The sequence below is a fragment of the Monomorium pharaonis genome, chromosome 8, assembly GCF_013373865.1.
Source record: "Monomorium pharaonis isolate MP-MQ-018 chromosome 8, ASM1337386v2, whole genome shotgun sequence".
In the NCBI taxonomy this organism is placed as follows: domain Eukaryota; kingdom Metazoa; phylum Arthropoda; class Insecta; order Hymenoptera; family Formicidae; genus Monomorium; species Monomorium pharaonis.
Window position 1 is genome coordinate 20,761,355 of NC_050474.1, and position 23,342 is coordinate 20,784,696.

The window sequence follows — 23,342 nt, forward strand, 5'->3', positions numbered from 1 at the left end:
CTAATCTGATTCATTAAATTTTCATTACAAATTATTGCAGATTATTATCGTTCTGTTGTATATTATGTATAATATACACATATTTATATAATATTTATTTTTATTACTCATATCTTGTGCATATCTTTTTAATCCATAGGCATATTTGTAGTTTCTTTTTTCCAACAACTTTATTTATATCAGACTTTTTATTTATTATCAGTCAATATTTTTGTAAACGGAAGTAATAGTAAATTAATATCTTATCAAAGGTTTACGATACGTTTATACTTTTCTTTTAATATCGCGCTTAAGCTAGTTGTAAATAGCATTTTATCATAATTAATAAATGTAATCTAATAAAAAAAATTGTCAAGTTCAGTATCCTCTGCTCGTTCATCTTCAGTTTTTGCAGCTAGACTCTCGAGATCGGGAGTAGTCGCCTCTATAGGAATTGGATAAGATGCTGCTTCTTCCTGTCCTTCATCATGATCTACATTGCTAGAAAGCTAAAACAACACGTAATATATTTGATCTTGATTTGTATGTCACTCATTTAAATTCAAAACTTAAAAGAAAGATATACTTTTTGATTTCCCGATGATTCAGGCCTCGATTGATCGGCTTCCGCTAAGTCCTCATTGTAACCGGGTTTAGCATTAGATGTAGAAGGAATAGTACTCACACAGTCAAGTGGGAATGTTCCCTGAAGATATTAGAAATTAGGTAAACAATTTTTCACGCATATTCAGGATTGATTAATATTTTTAAATTAATTTAAATTAAAGGCTTATTAATTGAAAATAATTTAGTTGCATAAACTGTGCATATAATAAAGTATTTTTTTATATTATAATTACCGTTATTTCCAAATGTTCTATTAATGGTAATTGAGACGATGCTGGAGAAGAGGCGGTGTCTACATGAGACGTCGCAACCAATTCCATCATAGACGAATGATTTTCTAAAGTAAAGACAGCACCAACATCCGAGTCTTCGTCGCTGGATTGACAACTTTCACTTGGAGTTAAATCAGGCGCTTCGTTCTGCAAAGAATGTAATTGATTGATAACTATAGAATTTACAATATTAAGCAGAAATTTTACACACACACACACACACACACACACACACACACACACACACACACACACACACACACACACACACACACACACACACACACACACACACAGTAATCTACAGATTATGTACTAACCAATGGATTATTTAATGTTTGCTTGTCCTGCAAAGCGCGTAACGATCTTAACAAATGAGATCGCAGTCTGTGATCCTCGCTAATAGCCTTAATCTCTCTCAAAATAATTATTAAATAATCGGGTCGCCTCTTGTTTACTGCGATCAGCGAACCAATTGCCTCCTTCATCTCCGAACTTCATTGTAAAATCGAGAACATTTATATATAAAGTTTTATATAAAGAATTATGTAATAATTGTATTTGAAAAATTAAAACAAAATGATTTGAACCTTAGATTATTAAAGAAATTATCATCGTTCATTGAAGGTAATCGGAAAGAACTGTGAGCTTCCTCCCAAAGATTATCGACTTGTTGAGACACCTCATTTGCTATAATGTTACTGCGGATAGTAGTGTTTTCTCTGTCCTGTTGTTGTAAATTTGACGACGGCAATTGTAGGTTCAATGAATACTGCGCTTCCGCACCAGTTAATGGTAAAGGTAAGTTATCAGATCCATGCTCTCGATTCCGCTTATCCTTTCTAAAATCAATTAAAAAACATTACGTAAAAAGTATATATATTCTAATATATTACCAATTTAATTAACTTTATATTGCATACATTAGTGAACTGTTAACACTGCTTCCACTTGCGTTAGTCGTGTTCGCGGAACACGCCGAATTTGTTATAGCCGTTGGAGGATCAGTCATCGTCTTCACATTTCCAGACAGCAAATTTTGTCGAGAATAACTGAAAATTGAAAAAGATATATTAAGACATATATAGCATATATATTTGTATGTTTATGCAAAAATTTGTAAAACTCATATTAAAGTCAATTATCAAAAACTTTTGTTACAAAATTTGAAAATAAAAAAGAATTTGAAATTATAGTTAAATCATAAAAAAATTAAGACAATCATTATCACTACATGCATTAATGTTACCAAAGTTTGATAATACGTGTTCTATTCACTCTCACAAAATCCATTTACATACCTATGTGTTATCTTCCAATAATCGTTTTCCTTACTTATTTTTGTTCGTATTAACCACCGGATAATATAATTGAATTTATAATATATAGGCTATACGTGCTCAATATAATCTTAAACAAGGGTAATGATAAGTAAGAAGTATAAGACAGAAAATGTTGCAAAGGTAGATTGTGATGTTTATTACTAAATGAAATGCGATACATTAGATTTACAGAAAATGAAAAATGAGTGTGATCAATCTAACAACATGAAATATTATAGACAAATATGGAATAGAAAAAATATGGAATAGTAATTACAAATTTTCTAATACTTATAAATTATATTTTGTAATAATCTATTAAAAATATAATCTATGGATTACATTTTTTGGTATAATCTATGTCGTCTATTATACATTTATCAAAATCAGTTGATTCAAATTTTATTAAAATTTTATTAGTATTCCATATTTATTTGTTTTTTTATTACAATAAACACACTTGAAAAATCGGATTTAATAATAAATATATTTTCCAAAAAAGAAAACCTTTCTAATCGAATAAAAATCATTTTAATTATAAAAAAGTAATTATACGCAAAATGAAATATCTGTCTTTCTCACAAGTCTACCATTTTACAATACGCAAATATTAAAATCAATATATTAATAAATCAAAGGACTAACGAAACACTTGTTCGTCTATTTGTGAGAGTCAATCTTTTTACCTTCGAAAATTGTCCCAGTAGTTGTTTGCTCTATTACCAGGAGGTACTTGATTGTTCAATTGTTGCTGCTGTTGCTGCTGCGAGTTAGAGCTACTGACTACTGGAGTTACTGAAGTATGTGATAACGCCGCTGAGGAATTGGGTAGCGACACAAGATTCGGTAAGGATGAACTGGGAGGTAAGGTCGTGTCCAATGTGTCCCCAAGATTGTGAACGCTACGGCTCAGATTCGAGTGCTCCTCCGAGTTTTCAACATTGTTGACGCGCTGCGGAACCTGAGTTTGTGATCGCACCTGCAGATCGGAAATGGCAGCGCGTATAGATTGCAATTCGCGTTGTTGACCCCACAGAAGCTGACAGCACTGTTGCATCGTTGTACTCATCATTTGCAATTGATGAGCTTGCGAACCCAATAATAATTGCCGATAATACTCGATCGTGGCTAATGAAAAAAAAAAACACGTTGACACCTCATTTAAAAAATTAAATATCTTTAAGATGATATCTTTAAAATCTTTACCAGTTTGTCCTTGATTAATAGATGGAGGTGGTACAGGACAGGTCCATAAATTTCCAAAAACTCCACCATTTTCAATAGCAGCAGGTGGTCCAATATCCAATAAATTTTCTGATGTAGATATGCCGTCTACACTTTGCTCGTTAGAATCTCCTGCACCTATAAAATGTATTATTTGATATCGTTATGATATAATAATAATAATAATAATAATAATAATAATAATAATAATAATAATAATAATAATAATAACTCCAGTGGTCGTATTACCTCCAGTGGCAGATGGCCAGATATTTCCAGGTGTGCTAATATGACTAGCTTGCGAACCAGAACTCTTTTGACTACTCTGATCTAATGGTTGAACATCCCGATTCATATTGGAAGACTGTGTTGGTTCCTATTTATTTAAAACAAGTATATAATTGCGTGATTTCATAAGAAGAAATAAAAAATATATATTTGCAAACCTTTCTTATAAAATTTTCAAGTTGACTTCTTTTTGTTTGCTTAGATTGAGTCTCAGTACTGGTGTTACAACTCTGCTTCTTTTCTTCGTTAGCACTTAGAGGTATGAGCGCTGGAGGAGGACGAGAGTTCGAGGAAGAATGAGTGGACACTGGTTGTTTCAAGCGTTGCAATTCAGCTCGTGTGGATTGTAGCAAAACCGATTGTTCCTTGAGCTCCGAAGTCAGCGCCTAAAAAATGAGCAGTGTCGTAATATATATATATATATATACATACATACATACATATACATCGTATTGAAATATTATTGAATATTTGAGATATTATATGTATTTAAAATTAAAATATTATACATAAGATTATTGGCATCATACCCGTATGTCCGAAATGTTAGATTCGAAACTTCGAAGTTTCGTATGATTGGTGTCATTGCCTCGACTTTCAAATGAGACATTTGTCATATCCTCGTTAATTCCGTTCGTTCCATTTTCCTCGTGCGCGTCAATATCCTGTTCAGGATCGGAAGATGAGTCAATGAAATCGTGAAGTTTCGTACCATCCTCCATTAGAGCCTTTATATGAGCAAGTTGCGCTTTCATCGCCTCCAATTCTGCAGTTTTATCCTTTACCGTGTTTCTCGAACCGTCTGAACTCTAAACAATATAAAAATGTGATGACAATAAACAACAAATATGATTTGCAAATCATAAGAAATAAGAAATCTCACAAACATGACATTTCTATAAGATGTCTGCATAGCACTTTTAAGTTCAGGAAAGTTAAACGACAGTAGAATTTTAATACTCACAAATCTTTACTGTAATATCGCGCAAAACTGCTGGTTAAACCGTTAAAAACAGAAAAGTTCAAGAATAGGACGTCTTTAACGTTTGCAAATCACTACTGTAATGCCAAAGTTAGTAAATAGGAAATTGTACCAAGCGACAAACATCAATTCTCTTTCTTGGAGTGGGGTACAATCAGTCAATAATACAAAGGACAAAATTAGATATGATATATGTATACAAAATATTATAGAATAAATTTCATATATGTAAAATATATTATTTCCTGCACATTTATGTCGTATCAGTAAAAATGAAAATTAAAACACTAACACAACTGCCTCTGTCAGATGCCTCTATGGCTTGTAATTCTGCAACAAGATGATCCATTTGTTTTTTCTTTGTTTGTAATTGTACCAGTTTGCCTCTCAATGCCGCCGTTTCCGACTCAAGTTGCTCTACATTGGAGGGACTCGGCAAAGACACACGGTTATCCTCCCACGTAGTAGAATTCGGCATATTCTGATTCTCCTGTTGCAGAAGCATTTGTTGCGCCTGACGTGCCTTGTTCAATCTTTCTCTGACACACATCTGCATATCTGCCAAACTGGCCTGCTGCTCCTGCAGCTGCGCGAGCTTGTTTTGATATTCCTCCATATTCCTTCGTAACAACATCTCTCTGCTAGCATCACCACACTCATCTATGTCCTCTCTTCCATTCTCGACATTCTGTGCACAAAATATAATATTCAATTTCATAAAACCGATCTATTTCAATAAAGTGTAAAAAGTTAATAACCTCCTCAGAAATTCCGTGATTAGAATACTGTTCCAATAACTTGGAGAGCTTTGTCTCACTGTCGTGAAGATCATCCACCATTCTACTTAATTTTTCGCTTTGAGCTTGTGCACGCTATAAGACATATTTATAATTATAATCGAAAAAAAATGGTTTAAATACAATGTTCTATATAAAATATTTAGAATAATATTAAACATATATATAAAGCATAAACGATACTCACAGGATCAGAAGATTGATTGAGAGAATCTATCATCGTTGCAGTTACTCTGATGTAATCTCTGATCTGATTTAAACGGCTTTCTACTTGGCTTCGATCAGGCTTAAAAAATAGTAAAAAAGTTATAAAAAAAAGAAATAACTATAAAAAAGATAGTTATAAAAAAATTATATAATTGTAATTAAAATAAAATGCAATATTTTGGAAATCTTGACAATATTTAATTAATACAACGTAATAAAAATAATCATTATTTTCTATTAATTTACTTGTTATTGATCATTTATTGATCATTTTCTTACTAAAATTAAATTTTAATTTAAATACAATTACGTAATTTTTTATAACTCATATTTTCTTTTTAATAATCACAATTCCATCCTTATTTCATTTATCGATCTAATTTTTTAAAATGCTAATTACGTTTTGCATATATCAAACTTATTACTCTTAATTGCAAATTAAAATTATACAGAAACAATAAAAATAAAAGTAATCAAATACAATAAATATAGCATATTACCATCTTATTAACATTGGAGGGCTTTGTTCCTTGCAATCGTGACGGTGACTGAGTTCTAGGATCAGTAAATGGTACCATTTTTAGCCAAGGTATGCAGTCTTCTGTAGTGTAATTGCTCTGCCTCACCGAGTTATGCGACGCTGTGACGACAAACAAATTGTAAGTTATGCCATTTATGTTGCAACAGAGAAATGATAAAATTAAATATTAATACACACTCACCAAAGTCAGGTAAGTCTTGGTGTGTAGTAAAGTATGAAGAAGGCAGTTGAATGGAGGCCGACCTCGTGTTGCTATTCTTGATCTCTCTTGGTACTCTGGACTCTCGTTCGTACTCACTCGCCACTTGCCAGTCCAGTTGAAACTAATATATAAAATCTTTTTCAGATGACGTTTAAATTATTGCAGAGGTAGAGCTAGAGAAACAAGCTTGTGTCGGAAGAAATGTTCACGGCTCTACTGCAGATTCACCTCCGCGAATATGTATTCTTAGAGTGAAAAACACCCCACTACTACAAGCTATTAATAGACCGAATTCGACACTGGCGAGAGTGACTCAATAGCATATCTCTGTTATGGAGTAGGCTTCGGGTGTCTTCTACCATAAAATACCATTCAACTTAGAATTCGAGTGATTCATTTATAAATTTTTTTCATTATTATAATATTTACTTATAACTCCTCTCGGCAAATAGATATTTTTAGCAAGTATCAAAAGCTGCAAATCACATAAAAATAAAGCTCAAATGATCAAAAGTGAGTTTAACAATTTTTATCTTTTAACCAACCAAAATAATTAATTTAAAAAATATATTGTACATAATACAATGAAATGCAAACTGCCGTTTTCTCTCAATAGAGTGAATTACATACAAGTCCCCTAATTTACTTAAATAAAACAAGGAAAACAGAATGAGGGAGCAAAAAATCTTGCGAGGTTCCTGGATTTACCAAATTGTTAAAATGCTGTGGGTGATAAGCCGAGCGGTTTGCGAGCCGCTGATTGGCAGCGGACCGCTCCCGGTTTCTGTCGCTTCTCCGATTGCTCTTCGGCAGGGTACCCGTGTTGCGAGGACCCCCGCCGCCGCTGCCGCTGCCACCGTCGCCGTTAATACCGGGCGACATCGCCGTTCAAAAGACTACGACGAGAGGTTTAACCTCACCGCACAGCCGACACCGCGCTGCCAGGGCTCGCGTGACGCCTCCGACCACCCGGGTGAAGTCGGGCGCGCGGACACTCGCGCGGCGAGCGAGAATCCTAGATAGAACTCAGCGGGGGATCGGATCTCGAGGATGCGACGAGGAGACGCGGCGTTTCCCTACGGGGGAGACGAGCGGGTAGATCTTCTCCTCGATGACGCGAGATCTCGCGTCCGGTTGGTTTTACGTCAAAATACTTGGCAGACGGCGCCGAATGAATCGGGAATGCTATAAATAGAACGTGCGTGCGTCGACGTGCGACTCGCCGCGATATCACGAGACGATGACATCGGCCGTGTCCACGTTGACGATTGTTGACGATCGCCGATCGGTGCGTTTCTCTTCTCTTATCGCTCCGATACTGCGGCCATTTTTAAATGTCCTACACGATACTGAATACGTGTGTCGTAGGGGGTGACTCCAGTGCGCGGATAGAGTTATTATTTTTTGGTCGTTTGATGGATGGAAAAAAAGGTCAGACAGGAGAGCAACAATTTAGGAGCTGGGCAGTTTTTCCGATTGAATTAAATTAATTGGAATCTAGCCGAAATCATATTCGTATACGTTCATCTTTATTGACTTTAATCTTTAAAATTCATCTCTATTTTTTTCTAATTTTTAGAATAAAAAATATAAAATCTCTCTCTTTACATGCCTTTTTAAGAATTTTTCCGGGAAAAACGTATAAAAATGATAAACTTAAAACTTAGTACATTCATTCTACAATATTTAAATGTTTTTTACATATATATTTTTGGCAATATAACTTAGTAAATTTGTATGAACATAAATTGCCGATAAAGTCACATTCCTACTATACGATTTTAGCACAGACTCGAACCATATCAATTATCGGTAGTATCGCGGCGCGCCACGTAGTTCGTTTCGAAAACGAACGATGGCGGTAGTGTGCAGGAATTTTTCAAGGTCCCTGACGAGTGAAGGAGGCCCGGGGGATAGTCGCGCTATCGGGCTTTTCTCCGTGTGTACGTGCAACGCGACGGTTCGCCAACAAATGGGCTACGGCGATCGATCGACAGCTGCTGCTACCTGGCGCGCACCGAGGAGGATCAGCGGGGTCGCGTTTCCCGCCTATGACACTCCACGAGGAATTAATAATTAAATGGTCTCGCCGTCTTTGCAGGTGGTCTTTACTGGTCTTTAGTATCTAGTCGGTATCTAGTCCACGCCGGGTCGGGCCGTCATCGTCATCAACGCCTACTACGACGCGCGGGCCTCTCGAGCGAGGTTCGCTCTCCCGCGACTCCCGCGCGAGCAAAGCAGTCCGCCGCGGATCGCGAGCGGACAGTCCCGCGGCGTATCGCGCGCGTCTCACGTTCGACCTACCGCGGCGAGAGATTCGAACGGAGAAGAAAAAAAAAAGAGGGACGCGCGAGAAGAGGCGGTTTCCCCCCCAGCGGGGGTTATCATCGTCGTTCTCGACCCGGTCCGCGTGGGCTGTCAGTGTCGGAGGATACGAGGCAACGCGAGGAGCGTGCGTGCCGATCACCCCATGCGGCCGCGAGGCAGCGGCCCGCGCGCTCGCGCCTCTCGCGTGCCGCGGTGTTCCGCGTGTCCGCGTCGTGCGTGCCCGCGTGCTGCGGCGTGACGGCGACGGCGGCGGCGACGACGGCGACGGCGACGGCGACGGCCCTCCGCTTCCTCGGAGTAACGCGCACGGAGTTCATCTCCCGACGACGCGGTGAAATGCCGACGAGCTGTCGTCGGCGGTGGCACGCGCGCGACGGCACAGCGAAATGCGGCGAAAACGCGACCACGCACGGGTAAGTGTTTTGTTTATACTCTCTTTCCTCCCTTTCTCGCGTCATCCCTTTTCTCCACCCTCCCCCCCCCCCGCTCCTGTTGCCTCTGTGTTTTCCCCCCGCCGTAGCGTGCACGGGGGTTTGAGGTTAGAACGCGGGAGCTGTCAAGCGCGGGATGAAGGGGACGGCTGTCCTACGTAGGGACAGCTGATAAAGATGACGAGCTCCGCGATTCACTCGCCGAGCCGATTTTGCGCCCGGTTTACCGTGGCGATGTGCAGGTGGGATCAATTCTTTTTTTTTTCGGTCGCCTGACACGTGTGGAGAGATTCCGACGGCGCGAAATTACATGGAAATCTAATAACGCGGTCGATTTAATCCTCGATTAAGCTGATATCGCAAGTTTGATCGAAGCCCGTCCTAAATCGACGACGGCGACGCGAGTCTAGAGCCGTCGGTCGGCCTTGACGGCGAAACTAGGCAATTTCCCTTCCCTCTGCGAAGTAAACGTGCACTTTTCCCGAGCGCAAGGCTCTTAGCTGTATATCGCACAAGCCCCCGAGATTACGCCGGTTTATTTACAGCCGTTATTTTCAGGGCGTCGTGAACGACGAAGGTCCCGTTACAGGATCGTGCCGCCTTTTTTTTTCCCATACCGAGGAGCGTACACGCCAGCGAACAATACTTGGTTCTGCTAAATATTTATTAGGCGTTATCCTTGACATTCTCGCTCTAATATGCATTTCTACCGATGCAGATCTCGATTCAACTTGCTTCTTATCTTTTTTCCAATTCTGAAAGGCTAATGAGTATGTAGACGCCAGGGTTTTAATGATGACGAGGAGAAAACGAATTTTATTTCCTCGTTTCGAATCGAATCGTTGAAACTTTTAATTAACATTTTTAATTATTATTTTAGGTCGAATATTATTAACATATAATTAATGAAGATTTCTGTACAGTAAAAAAAAAATAATATTGATTATATGATGTAAAGTCATTTTAGACATAATTTTATAAGATTGCCAATGTTTATAATTCGTATTTAAATCTTTTAGATTCGAATAACTTGGACTCAAATCGTAGATTGAAATCCGAATCGAATAGTTGGCATAAAAAATAAATCTCTAATAAAGAATAAATTAAATAGAGATTAAAGTTAATCTATATTCTTCAACAGATGCTTTGTTAGTATTAATATTTATTAAATTGATTTTAAAATTAATATAATATTAAATGATATTAATATTTTTTTATATTATAATTGTGTTTTCAAGACTAAAAATTTATTCACTGCGGTTTAATGGACTTGGAAAGATATATGTTACAAAATCACTTAAGAAATATTAGCACAAAGATTTGAGCTACGACCGAATGAAACCTGTCTTTAATTAGTTGTGTTTTCAAATCTCGGTCTATATTCTCTGATTATTATTTATTCTACATTGCTGGAAATAACGATAGGCATAAAATTTGGCTTGAGCGTGCTCGAAACTATTACGTGTAGATTTTGCATTATGCATTTCATATGATACTTCGCAATCGGGAAAGATCTTTAGTATCACGAAACGCATTCCTTTTTCGATGCCGTTTACACACGCAACGTCAACTCGCGTCAGCTTACTATACGCTTACACATGGTGTCCCCGAGCTAATGCGTTTCGCATCATTACCAGGTGAAAGTTGGATGAAAATGTCTTCAGTCTACTTCTTTGAGAAACTAAACTCTTAAGGATTTTTCAAGAACTCCTTTGCGGTTAACATTAATTTTAGAACGCAAGGCTCTAAGAGAGCCTCTCAAAAATTTCAATTCCCTAGTAGTATAGGATAATTTAATTTTGAAAATTGGCGTGTAAAAAAACTTTTATATCTTGAGGACATGTGCACGCAGTGCTCTTATTCAGTTAATCTTATAATTACGTGTGGTGTAATTACAAAATTTTATTGAAACCCCCTGATTAGCATCTGCATGAAGAAAAAAAAAGCTCGGCGTTCTTAATTCCATAATAAACAACTGGGAGAATAAAAATTAGTTCAGTTTTGCAAAATCTATTCTGTAATCTCGATTCGCAATATTCTCATGTATTTATGGCGAATTTTATCTTTTTATTAATTCTTTAATGTGTCAGATGAAGTAGAATTAGAATTAGACACTGATAGCGTCTATTTTGAGTGTGAATCGAATTTTCTGAAGAAAAACTTTTGTTGAAAATTGATTTTTGAATAATCCCGTTGTGAAAGAGTTAATCTCAATCTAACTTATTATTTTAATTTCTTGAAATTAGATAAAAAGTAAGTTAAACTGAGATTGAAAATTAATCTACACCAGCAGAAACTGAACGTTAGGGCGACTTCGATCCAACTCCGATTGACTTGTCAATTAATTAGTCGGTGATTAATTCAATATCGGATACAGAACACTTGTGGCATAATTTCTGTCTGTGTGCTTTATACTCGTAATCCAAATTGCAACGGGAATTAATGCTTATCCATGCTGATAAATTCTGGGCATTACTTAATAATTTAATCTAGGCCCGTAGATTAATTTAATTTTGATTTACTTTCTATCTTTTTTTAGTTTTTCTTCAGAAAATTCGATTCACACTCTAAGCAGGCGTTATCAGTGTATAATTCTACTTTATCTGATACATTAAAGAATTAACTTAATTTTGATTTACTTTCTATCTTTTTTTCAGGTATGATAAAAAAAGAGTAAACAGTAAGTTTAATCGAGATTAAAATAAATAGACACTTGACAAAAATAGACATTAGAGAACGATTTCTAGTTCTCCCCGGTTATAACTCGTGAATGATGAATTGAAAATAGACGCCAAGCGACGATGCTTCCTCGCGTGACTGCATGCATTTAACAGTTTAGTTTCGCGATGACAATTGAATTGTCTCGCGAAAACCTCGGACGATAAATTTGCCGATAAATTTATCAGGCGCGTGTTCGACATTGAGGCGAGCAGAGGCGCGCCGAGGAAGGGAATACTCTCTATCGCGCTCTTGTCGTCCCGGCCGGCAATTTTGCATCCGCCGGGACATTCGTGGAATTTCCACGCGACTTCCCAAAGCGCAACGCCTGCGGCAACTGACTACTTGTTGCATAATGCATCGATCTCCCTGACCTGGCCGGGCGGCGCAAGCGATTGTCGGCGTCTTTGTGCGGCTCGTGGTGTTGCGCGGGCACACCACGGTCGTACTTAAATCCGATATGATATATCGATGCTATTTACTCCGTCCGTGTGTATCGATCTTGCACCGAAATATCGAGCGTGCAAGCCAACACCAATGGCACGCGAGAATTAAGGAGGTATGATAATCTAAAGCGGGACAAAACGAGAGTATAACTTTGCGAATTTTTTGTGGAAAATCGGAAGGAGATGGGGAGGTCGCATTTATTCCATTGTGAAGGCCGTACTTTTCTTTACTTGGCATTTAAACGTTATTAAAAAATAATTACGTCTACTCGAGTTTTTCAAATTATGCTTTCAAAAGACATGACTATGTTTAAAAATGGCTCGACAAATCGACTTGGAATTTTATACTTTTTTTTTTTTAGAAACTATAGTATTTGACTTGGGTAGTATTTGACTTTTTTTTTACGATGCTTAGTTTTTTGTTGCAGTCAAAAAATGAACAAAAATTTCTAGTGAAAAACCGTTATATTGACTTTGACCAGCTGCCATTTTATTCAAAGGTAATATTTCGAAAAGCAGCTACGGTCAAACATTAGATTTATGCTTCAATTTGTGTCATTTGTGTTATTTAAAAAAAAAATATATATAAATATATGATTTAGGAAAACTTGAATAGCGTCGCTATTTTATATTAAATATTTCTTAATAAAATTTATATGTTACAAATAAAGAAAAATATTTTTACAATGAATTAAACACGATTTCTCTACCTATCGCTTTTCGCTTTCTCATAAAAACTTGCAAAGTTGGATCTTGTTTTGACCTACTGAGGAAAAAAGTTACTAATTTGACTAAACTTTTCAACTTGATTAAATTTTTTCATTACCAACATTTATGTATTTCAGTTGCACAAATACTTGAACAGAAGAAATTTAATCAAGTTGAATTTTTCGTCCACGGCATGTTATGCAATTATACGGGGAGAGGGATACCTCGCAGATTCACGATCTCGTGATGAGGCAGGCAATGTCTTTGCTCGCTGTGAACGAGCACCGGCTCGTTTGTTTGAACGCGAGCAGCTCTTTTTTTCCCTGCCGATGCTTTCCCACGTATCGATGGAATCGCGTTTCTTCCATTCAGAATGCCTGAATCCGCGGCCTTGCGGGAAATAACCACGCTTTCGCGGATGATCGATAAAATAACGGCCGTCGTGTTAAATCCGGAACGCCGACTGTGACTTGTTGCCCTGCGCACGGAATTAATTCTCATGGACAGCGGATTGTGTTTCTATACTGTCCTTATTTTGTTGTGTCTAATGAAAAATTAAATAATGCAGTAGCGCTGACAGCGCGTTCTCCGAATTCAGCCCTTATCTCGGAGCCGAGATAATCCGCGACTGGTAGCGCAAAGTGAAAGAAAGTAATGTAATAATCTGCTATGTCCCGAGATAATCATGAAAGAGTGCTTTATTTACGCGATCGTAGGTTTACTGAATCCGTCCCAAGAGAAAGAGATTAACAGTATTACACTGTTTCACGTATCGCTATCTGTTCGGAACTTTCTTTCTTCTGTTATTTGTGGAATTGTCACGTAAGATTAGAAACTCGGTTAATGCCTTCAGAAGTCTGGTTTCTCGTCTAGCGTATAGGTTGAGAACTTTCGGCCTTTATCTGCCCTGCTTTTATTTTTCGCGTTCTCGGTAAATACTCGGCAAATTAATTCGTCTATATGTATACCGCGCGTTGGATTATATTTCGTCCCCTGTCTTTTTTATCTAACATCTTGATTTCACCGAATGATTATTGCGCTATCTTGATTGTGCGTGGGTGTGCGATATGATCTTATACATTGTCCCAGAGCAGGAATTCACTCTAATTAAAATGTCCCATATATGTCGCATACCGTGCAATTAGCTGACCGCTGCGCCGCTGAATTAATTAACGTCCTCTTGGCCATCCTGTCCCCGGAGTACTTTTAATATCCAGAACGGGGGGTGAAGTCCGATTCCTCTTGCGTGAGCTAAACGCACCGACCAGCTTTTCATTCTGTACGTTCCAATTTTATCGGTTTATTTTTGTGAAGAATGGGAGCGGCCGTTATAACGTGTTCCATGAATCCACGCCGATGTCACGGTGGTCTGTGTTATACGCTTAATTTCTCCCCTGTGACAAATTTGAGGGTGAAAAAAAGGATAATTACAAAGGGCTCGAAAAGGAAATAAATGTTTCTGAGAACAAATTGATTTTTCTTGCAGAGCATATTTATATTAAAAAATTAATGAAGAATGCGAAACAAAAACATCAAGTGGCTTGTACACAAATCAACAACAAAATAAATATAATTAGGCCAGTAAAACGCACAAATTCTAAGTGTCAAAATAATATAATTGTGTTTAGTATATCGCGAAATAATTTTTATATTATATACAATTTTATTATTTTTATTGGCTTATTTATACTTATAGTTAATTTATATAAAGGCATTTTAATATTTCTTATTTATTTTTTATGCCTGGTTCTACAAGAAAAATTAATTTATTTCCGTAGATAAACATTAATTTGATCGGAGAAAAATGCAAGTATGGAGTCTTGATATTATTAACAATTTCTTTCGAAACTATTTGCGTTAAGTATTGATGGAGAAGACTGCGTTAAGAATTTTCCGACTAATGTAATTTGGAGTTAACATCCTCAATTATTTTCTCGACCGAGAGTGCGCAAATATTATGTCACGAGTGACGAGTGGCGATCGGCTCCGTGGTCTAATTCGATTTTCCACGCGAATAAACTATTCAATGTTTACACAATTAAATCCGGCGTTATTCGCAGCGGCGTGCGGCTCGACGCGTTGCTCCATATGTTCAACCCCGTGTGTTTTCGAGTAATCCCTATTTGTCTGAGTTGGCAATTGAAATGTTTCACGAGCTTTCGAAGGTATTCTTCACTCTCGACCGCCACGATTAAAGTTCACTTGCAACGGTCGAGTGTGTTGAGGATCAGGAAAATACGAGTCTGGAAGGTCCATTTCCCGACGGAAACTAGAGATCCTTCCTCCCAGAAAAATATCAATTTTACCGCTGAGAAAATCGATAAACGATCCCTCGCCGGTTCGATTTATACACCGTGCATTCGATTTACGATCTTCCAATTCTTTCGAGAGGAACACATTCCTCTCGATAGTTATCGGATCGGATGTACATATCCCCGACGCCAATGATTGCTTTTCATTAGCCGAGGCGGCCAGGGGGATAAATCGACGAGACAGGAAGACGATTGTGCCGCCGAACTTTGTGTGGTTTTCACGGGGTGTGGCCGGCGCCCTGGATACTTGACCCAAATGTCGCCGATAGAAGCCCTCCTCCTCCTCCTTCCCCGGCGAATCCATCGCCGCACGCGGGATGTTGAAAAGTCGCCGCTCGACGTGCACGCACAAATTTCGTCCGTGACGGACGACGTTTCGTCGTGTCACGCGAGCCCCGAAGCCGGCCCCCGCTGTGAATTTAGAGTTAGATTCGCGCTCGGGAGTAAGAGAAGTTAGTAACGCCCGGGTAGTAAAGACGTGTGTTGCGCGACGACGACGACGACGGCGGTGGCGGCTTACATAATCGTCGACGCAGAAGTTTCGTAAGTGTTCGGCTGCCGTTTATCACCGCGTGCCACGCTCGTGTCCCAAGACAAATCTGTGCTTCCCACCCTGACGCGCGGCCTCGTCTTCGATTTTCACTGCGGTTTCGCCTTGGGAGACGCGTATCGTGTGTGCGGTCTTAGGAGGAAGAAAATTCGCTTTCAAGTTTTTCAATCTCGCACGAGTTTTCGAGCGACACAAATTGAAAGAATTTTATTAGTTAAAAACACACAAATATGTAAATAAAGAATTTTTTGCAATGAATTCTATTTCCTCAGGTGCTTGTGGTTTCATTATTAAATTGACGATTTCATTTATGATTGCATTTTATTCCCGACGATGCTCGGAGCGTACACAGAAAAAAAGAATATTCTTGTTTTGACAATATCTCCAGTTTCAAAACGGAAATCTTGAAATGAGATTATATCGCGTTAAATCAAAAATATTTACTTGAATGAAGACTTATTTCAAAATTTTATATAGTTTAACCAAGAAAATAATATTCTTGTTATTTAAGAATAATTTTCTTGAATAGAAAAGAAAAATATTGGATAGAAAATATTCTACATGTTTAAATCGAAGATTATAATTTTCTTAGAATAAAATTATCAAAACAATTATATCATATTTTTAAAATAATACTTGTAGTATTGAAATAAGACTATGATATCTTGAAATTCAAGATTTTCAAATTCTTCTAAGAAGATTATATATTATTGCTTATATATAAAACAAGGATTAATTTGAATACATAAGTTTTAATTTGAGAGAAATTCTTCTTCCGTGCACTTGAGATAACAATATAAAATAATATTAGATGTAGTAGCTGCTTTTATTTGTGTGTTTACACTCTTGCGCGGTCTAATCCAAAGCTATTAATTGAATTTTATACATCTATTGTCATGCAAGAGTTGTATTATCGTCACAGTTACTGCGGTTAATTTGATTTTGCAACGATAGAAATTACGGTCTGCGGGAAATTGTCGATATCCGGCCGATCACACTCGTCCTGGGAGTTAAGCGGAGTCTTTGCGCCAGACTAATTTCGCCCTGCCAGCACCTACGATAATGGCAAAGGTCGTACGGCCTCATTTCGTGGAAGGGTGTGGCGTTACGTGCGGGCTATCGATGGATTCGTCATTATCATTCGCAAACACCCGCACGTGTAACGGCACACACCTTACCGCGAGCGTAATCAATGCTCTTACGCGACGATGTTGACGGCCGCGCCTCTTCATCCGTTTTTGGAGGGGAAGATTTCGTTTGATCCCGGCCGAAGAGTCTTGTTTGTAGAATATTCGAATTTTGTATAGAATAAACTGAAGTTCCTTCCGCGAAGGATTTAACCCGGGAATAGTCATTTTTTTATTTTACATCTCTTTCTAATTAAAAATTATTTTCAATTATATTATGTATTCTTGATTTTTTTAATTTATCAATATCTAAGGATATAAATTTAATCATTGTTTTCTGAAAAAAAGGAGGAGAAACCAAGAAAATATTAAACAAATAAAAAAACTCATTAGCTTATGACAGTATTTATAAAAAATGTAGAAATGAATAAATGTTTTTATATTACGAGTTTTCGTTGGACTTGTATATTTAAAAATTTATAAAGAAAATTATCAGAAAAGAATCAAGTGTATTATATGACATTCAATTTATAGAAATTTAAAATAAGTCTTTATCATATAAAGTTATTCATACTACATTTGCTCCTCTAAAATTATTGAAAATAATATATTTTGTTATCTTTGTTTATTATATTATAAAGACAACGATTGTATGAAGTTTTCCAATAACAATAAAAATAAACGTTTATAAAAACAATAGTAATACAAACCTTTTGCATTATATAAAAATTATATTATTAATAGCGTATATATAAATACTTTTTAACTCAAACCTCATTTAAAAAAAATCACATTACCATTTGAAATTTATAAACTCTATCATATTTGATCGACGATCACCTGGGGTGTTTTCTAAGCCCAGCCAGTTTCAACAGATCGATACTATGAATCATAACTTGTTTCTCTTGTAAATTGAGTCTCGGAATCCTTGCATGAAACGTAGGTACGATATTGGAACGGTAAAAAAAATTTACTGTGACGTGTTCTTCATTTCTCCGACGCTGGGATGTAAGAAGAACAACCCCCAGGTGATCAGGTCTCGGGTTAAACGGCGCCCGGCGCTCGATAATACGCGGCGAGGGAGTATCGCTCGTTAAAATCGTTGCGTTACGTTGAAAGGAAAAAAAAAAATCGTGCACGTTCCCGGGAACTGTTACGTTTTACATGTCGCGTTTATCGCGTCACGCTAATTATGGCGCTTATTAGCGTGCGTCGTCGTGCGCCGGAAGCTCACGTAATTTGCGATCGCGCTCGCCCGATACGCTCGGTAACGGAGACAATTATGTTACGTCCACGCTGGTCGATGCGCTATTTTGCGCACACAAGGACGTTTTGCGCGAAAAGGCAGCACTCCTGGGAGCCTCCCGACATTTCCGTTGGATGACATTTTCGTCGCGGATCGTGACGCTTTTTTCGAAAGGGAGCGAGGGTGGCGTTCTAATGATCCGCTTGGGAAAGGGCAGTCTTTTATAATACATCCGAAATGACCGCGCTCTGCTGCCTCATTATCAACTCGATAAAATTCAATTATTCAAAGACTCTTTACCGCTGACGATTCTGGCGATCTACGATGGCCTTGTCGCGGAGAGGCATCGTCGATACGATCGACCATTTTGCACTCTATCATCGTGCTTTTCGCTCGCCATCGCGTATGCGTTTACGTTATTGATGACTCCGCGTCTCTTCGTCTGGGAATTGTCGTCGGGTCCTTGGGAAGCAGCACGTGCATCAAATTTTCCCTGTAACGCCACTGTTATCGTATTACATTTTAATATGACGCGCGACAAGAATGAAAGCTTGTAGACGACAGTTTTCCATTTTAGAGCCATGCAATTTGCGTCACTGGAGATAATAAGTCGAGACTATATTTAGATATGATACACACACACACACACACACACACACGTGTAAAGGAATGATCCGTAAGATTTATTTTTACGAGATATAATATCATTTTTATTACTAAAGATATCGAATGACTCGCCGAATCTCGGGGAATAAATAATAAAATCGTAAGATTCGATTAGTGTGAAATTTCAAGCTTGTCAAATTGAAGGATCACGCCGCGATCGATCAGCTTCTATCAGCCGGGTGTCACTAAAGTCGCGTTCAATCACGGTAATAGAAATAATTAAGGACCCCCGACTCCGGAAATCAAGGACTTTGGAAATCAATCCACCGTTTGGCGAATTCGTTATTAACTTTGTCCTGTATTGTTCCGCGGGGTATTCCAGGGAATATGCTTCTCCTTCCGAGCAAATAAAAATCCAATGTATTAAAGAAGAAACAACCGATGTAATGATAAAAATAAAGGATCACATTCACGACATCGTCAATTTTTTTTCCAAGTAATAGTCATCAAAGTGCACAAATAGAAATAAAAAGCTTAGTAATTCTCTCGTAGATATATCTTCCTTGTGACACGAACAATTTTATTGTCCAGATATATACACTAGGGAAAAAAAAGTAATTGATTCAACAAAATGTCTCGTTGCGGGCTGCCAGCAAAATATATGCTCAATACAATAATATATGCTATTGCAATATCAACGTCATATCATAATTCAATCGAGACCGTTGTACTTGTATGGACATCAAATATTATTAAGTATATCTTTTGTTGGCAGCCCGCAACGAGACGTTTTGTTGAATCAATTACTTTTTTTCCCCCTCAGTGTATATTACGATTTTTATTCTTCCTGAAAAGGACACGTTGCGCGATTCTTTTTCTTTCCTTCCACCTGCGGTAAGATACGATCAGCGGAGGGTCGGCCTTCCTAATCGAAGGCCCGCCTTATCGGAGACGGCCGCCGTCGTCGTGACTGTCTCGATAAAACCTCACAAACAGCCGGCGAGCGCCGCAGAAATCTCGATCTTATCAGGTCGAAACTTCGTGTCTTGCGCTATCGATCGTTTCGCTCGTTCCTATTGGCCGTGCCTCCCCGCTGTCACGTTGGATTTCTACAGTGACTTCTGGACGTTCCTCGGGGAAAAATGCGCTCCCGTCCGCCGTGCACGTCGCTCGGTGTCATTTGCATGACGAACGTCCACCGTTTGCAAAAATCGACAATGTAAAAGACGGTGACTCTCTCGGACACTCGCAATCGACAGAAATTCGCGGACGAGTAAAACGTCATCGTTGCCGACCAGTGTCGACCAGTGCGTGCCGCGTGTATTTCTTTTTTATTCAGTGATAAATAAATGTGCCTCTTTGCTGATTGTGATAGAAGCGAGTGTCTCTCAGTCATTGAAAGATTCTTCGGGGGAAAAAAATATTTTTGTTGAATATTTATCGCAATTGTGTGCGCGCTGCAGTTACCGATTCGCTCGGATTTAAATGGAGCTCAATAGATTTTAATGAGCCTCAATGGATTGCAGTTGACTTCTTTCCGAGAGTTGCAGCTCCGCTGCAGATATAATTGAGGTCGCGAAGAAGAGCGGAGTCAAACGTGTCCCTTCGTTAAACTATTGTCCATTAAATTTTAATGATTAAAATCAATTGAAAGGATTTAGAAAAGAAAACTGATTTTACCCGCACCCTCGAGAAAAGTGCCTTAATTCATAAATACCAATTTTTATAAAGTTTTCGATAGCAACTTTATATACAACGCTTCTTGATAAGATAAGATTCTAAGATTCAAGATCAAGATTTCAGCAATCTTCCAAATAAAGGCAGAGACTTGGTCTGACTACTCCATGTTTTTATTACTGGATGACAATCGTTCCCGTTGATTCGCGGTACGTTTTATCGCGCGAGAGTCTTCCATATCTATGAGCTTCTACGAGAAAAAGGATAAAAATCCTCGTCGAAAGAAATTTATCTTCCCTTTTTTCTTTACTCTTTCTCACAATACGATATCGAAGTGATTCGAGTGATTCGATTAATCTGAAGCACGCACACTTTTTTCTCCTTGCGTGAGGTGTACGCAAGATATTCAACAAGATACCTCTGACAAATTTCTTGGACGATGAATCGCTGGCCGTGTCAGTCGTGGATTGATTAACGCTAAGGCGAGGCGAACAATAAGCGAGGCGCGACGTGGAATCGACCGAAGCCTCCAAAACGAGGTGCAAAAATAAGCCTCGGACAAGACGTTTAACAGTAGTGAGTATATAAGTCACACGTGATAATTATGACGATCTGTCTAATTCGTCTCGGTGGCAGCGAGCGATTCATCGTGTCCGCCTGTCAGGTGATCGCTCACGACTAGATTAGATTCACCAGGAACAAACGCCGCGAATTTACGCCGTAAATCGCAAGCGGAAACGCTCATCCGTGCAAACAAGCTCGAAATTCACCGGGGGAAAAAAAAAAACAGATCTTTTTAATTGACATAAGCTTTTCCCTCACCGACACACCGTACACCTGCCTGTCTTCTGATTCCTATTCAAGAAAAGTGACACTCTGCTTTTCATCTGTTGTTTTTTCCTCACACGTGCGGTCACCGAAACGAATTATCTCTGCACACTTGGCTTCTCATCTCCGCCCAATATCTCCGTCCTTTTTCTCTATGCACATTTGTCCTCGAGTGTTCGGGTATTCGTTAAACGTGCCGCGTACTTAATGCAGCCAGCAATTCGTAGTCACGCGCGGAAGAGACGAACGTGCGTGGCACACGCGACACGCACGTGGTGTCGGGTTTTCCCGTTCCAACGCGCGTAAAATCGCACAAGATCTTCGAGGTATGCCTCCGTTACACAGCGCAATGTGCCTTACATAACGTCTTATGTATTCCTTATCCTAAGATTTCATCATTGATATGGAGAAAGAAATCTCTCTCCGGGTTTGGAGCAAACGAACGCGAACAAAAAATTTGCTTCAACGAAACGTCACCGTTAATCGCGAAATGAATCATTCGCACTTGGCCCGAAATACGTCTATTTTGGTCATGGCAAAATGAAATCGCAGGGAACACGCGATTTTTCTTACGGGTTCATTAACGAGGCGAAGGCGAGGTCACCTTAATTAAATACTCGTTACTCACTCACCGTTAAACTCGCATTCCGTTATAACCGATCCCGCTTGTACTCGTAGTGTTACAGATATTAAATATGCATGTATATATTTGTATAGTAAGTTATCTACATCTGCGCCAATGGTCGCGCAATATTATCGTCGAGCTTGCCATCGGGTATGAGTCATCGACATCATGTCACTCGTATTATGCTGTCGAGCGTAATTCTACGGTAAACCTGCTACTCGAGCTATCTTCGCATTTATTTTTAAATTAAAAACAGATGGCGAGTCAAACGGCGATGTTGGTTCAAATCCCGCTCGTATTTTGCAATTGAATTCTTATAGTCTCCATATGATACTTTTTCTCATTCTTATATAATAGACAAATTATTTTAAATATCAAATGTTACATTATTTCATAGTAATTAATTTTATAATATTTTTAGACTTTTTTTCATATATTCAAGTGAAAATATAAAGCATCTAATTACTAATATCATTTCAATTTTGTTCTATTATAAGCGAAGAAGATTTGACAAAGTGGTACAAACATCTTAAAGATTTTTTTATAAAAATAAAGGATCCTATAAAAATCAGAGTTTTTCTGACGACAAAGAATTGAACTGATTTTTGATTTCTATAGGATATTATAGACTTTTATTTCCGACCGTGTGACTCAACAATTTCGCTCCGAGTCTCGCCAATTCCTATTAGATTCGAAGAAACGAATAAATCAGGTCACCAAGGCTCAATCGTCAGCTGTACCTTGTCGGGACGGAGCCTCGTTCCTCGTAGACTACGAGGTACGTGACACACGTAACGCGTACGGCGAAACAATCGCGGGTGAATGAACCGTGACGTAAACTTCGCGGTTTGAGAGATTGGCACGATTCCTTTCAGGGTCGGATATTCGAGATACGTGCTATTGTTGCCTGTGGGATTGCGACTTACGCATGATATACGGCATCTGTGTATCATCGAAGCAATGCCGTCTTTAATCAGGTGTGATCTAAGCTTTCTCATTACTTCTCGGCTTTGGTAAGCAATCAAGTATCCCGAGAAGTTTTTGGAAAAAAAAAAAAAAAAAAAATTATGACAGATTGCATCTATAAATAACGCTGAACAATCGATTAAGAAATTAAAAATTGAGCCTTCGAAACGTCCGCGTCATATCTTTCCTTTCCTACTTTCCACCTCACCGATCGAAATCGGTAATGAATAGGCTGTCGCATTGACAACCACCAGTCCACGCCTCTTACGTAGTCGCGGCATCACGGCGAGGTGAAAGGTCACGAGTAAATCGATCGTCGATTTCGTTATTGCA

At 38.5% G+C, this 23,342-nt stretch overlaps 2 protein-coding genes and 1 long non-coding RNA gene across 8 annotated transcripts in view; 1 reads left to right on the plus strand and 2 right to left on the minus strand.

The window, feature by feature from the left end:
• Positions 1-169: 169 nt before the first annotated feature.
• On the minus strand, positions 170-7,805 carry LOC105828171. Its single transcript, XM_012666391.3, has 17 exons — positions 7,150-7,805; positions 6,421-6,562; positions 6,199-6,338; positions 5,679-5,777; positions 5,453-5,566; positions 4,987-5,382; positions 4,243-4,521; positions 3,871-4,098; positions 3,674-3,800; positions 3,407-3,562; positions 2,887-3,328; positions 1,802-1,930; positions 1,469-1,720; positions 1,199-1,373; positions 840-1,025; positions 566-685; positions 170-488 (listed from the first exon to the last, which is right to left on the minus strand). The coding sequence occupies exons 1-17, from the start codon at positions 7,321-7,323 to the stop codon at positions 336-338; spliced, it is 3,312 nt and encodes a 1,103-aa protein (XP_012521845.1). The 5' UTR covers positions 7,324-7,805; the 3' UTR covers positions 170-335.
• Positions 7,806-8,400: 595 nt separating this feature from the next.
• Positions 8,401-23,342, plus strand: part of LOC105828597 (probable phospholipid-transporting ATPase IA) — a 32,311-nt gene continuing 17,369 nt past the window's right edge. For 4 of the 6 annotated variants that reach the window (XM_036290651.1, XM_036290648.1, XM_036290652.1 and 1 more), the window contains exon 1: positions 8,403-9,182. In XM_036290651.1, the coding sequence (XP_036146544.1) occupies positions 9,156-9,182 (27 nt within the window). In that variant the 5' untranslated portion in view covers positions 8,403-9,155. Of the gene's footprint in view, positions 9,183-23,342 lie in introns of all 6 variants that reach the window. The other 2 variants (XM_036290650.1, XM_036290649.1) reach the window with 2 other exon arrangements.
• On the minus strand, positions 12,713-23,337 carry LOC118646844. The gene is made up of 2 exons (XR_004964269.1): positions 21,413-23,337; positions 12,713-14,466 (listed from the first exon to the last, which is right to left on the minus strand). It is a non-coding gene; the product is annotated as an uncharacterized LOC118646844 (long non-coding RNA).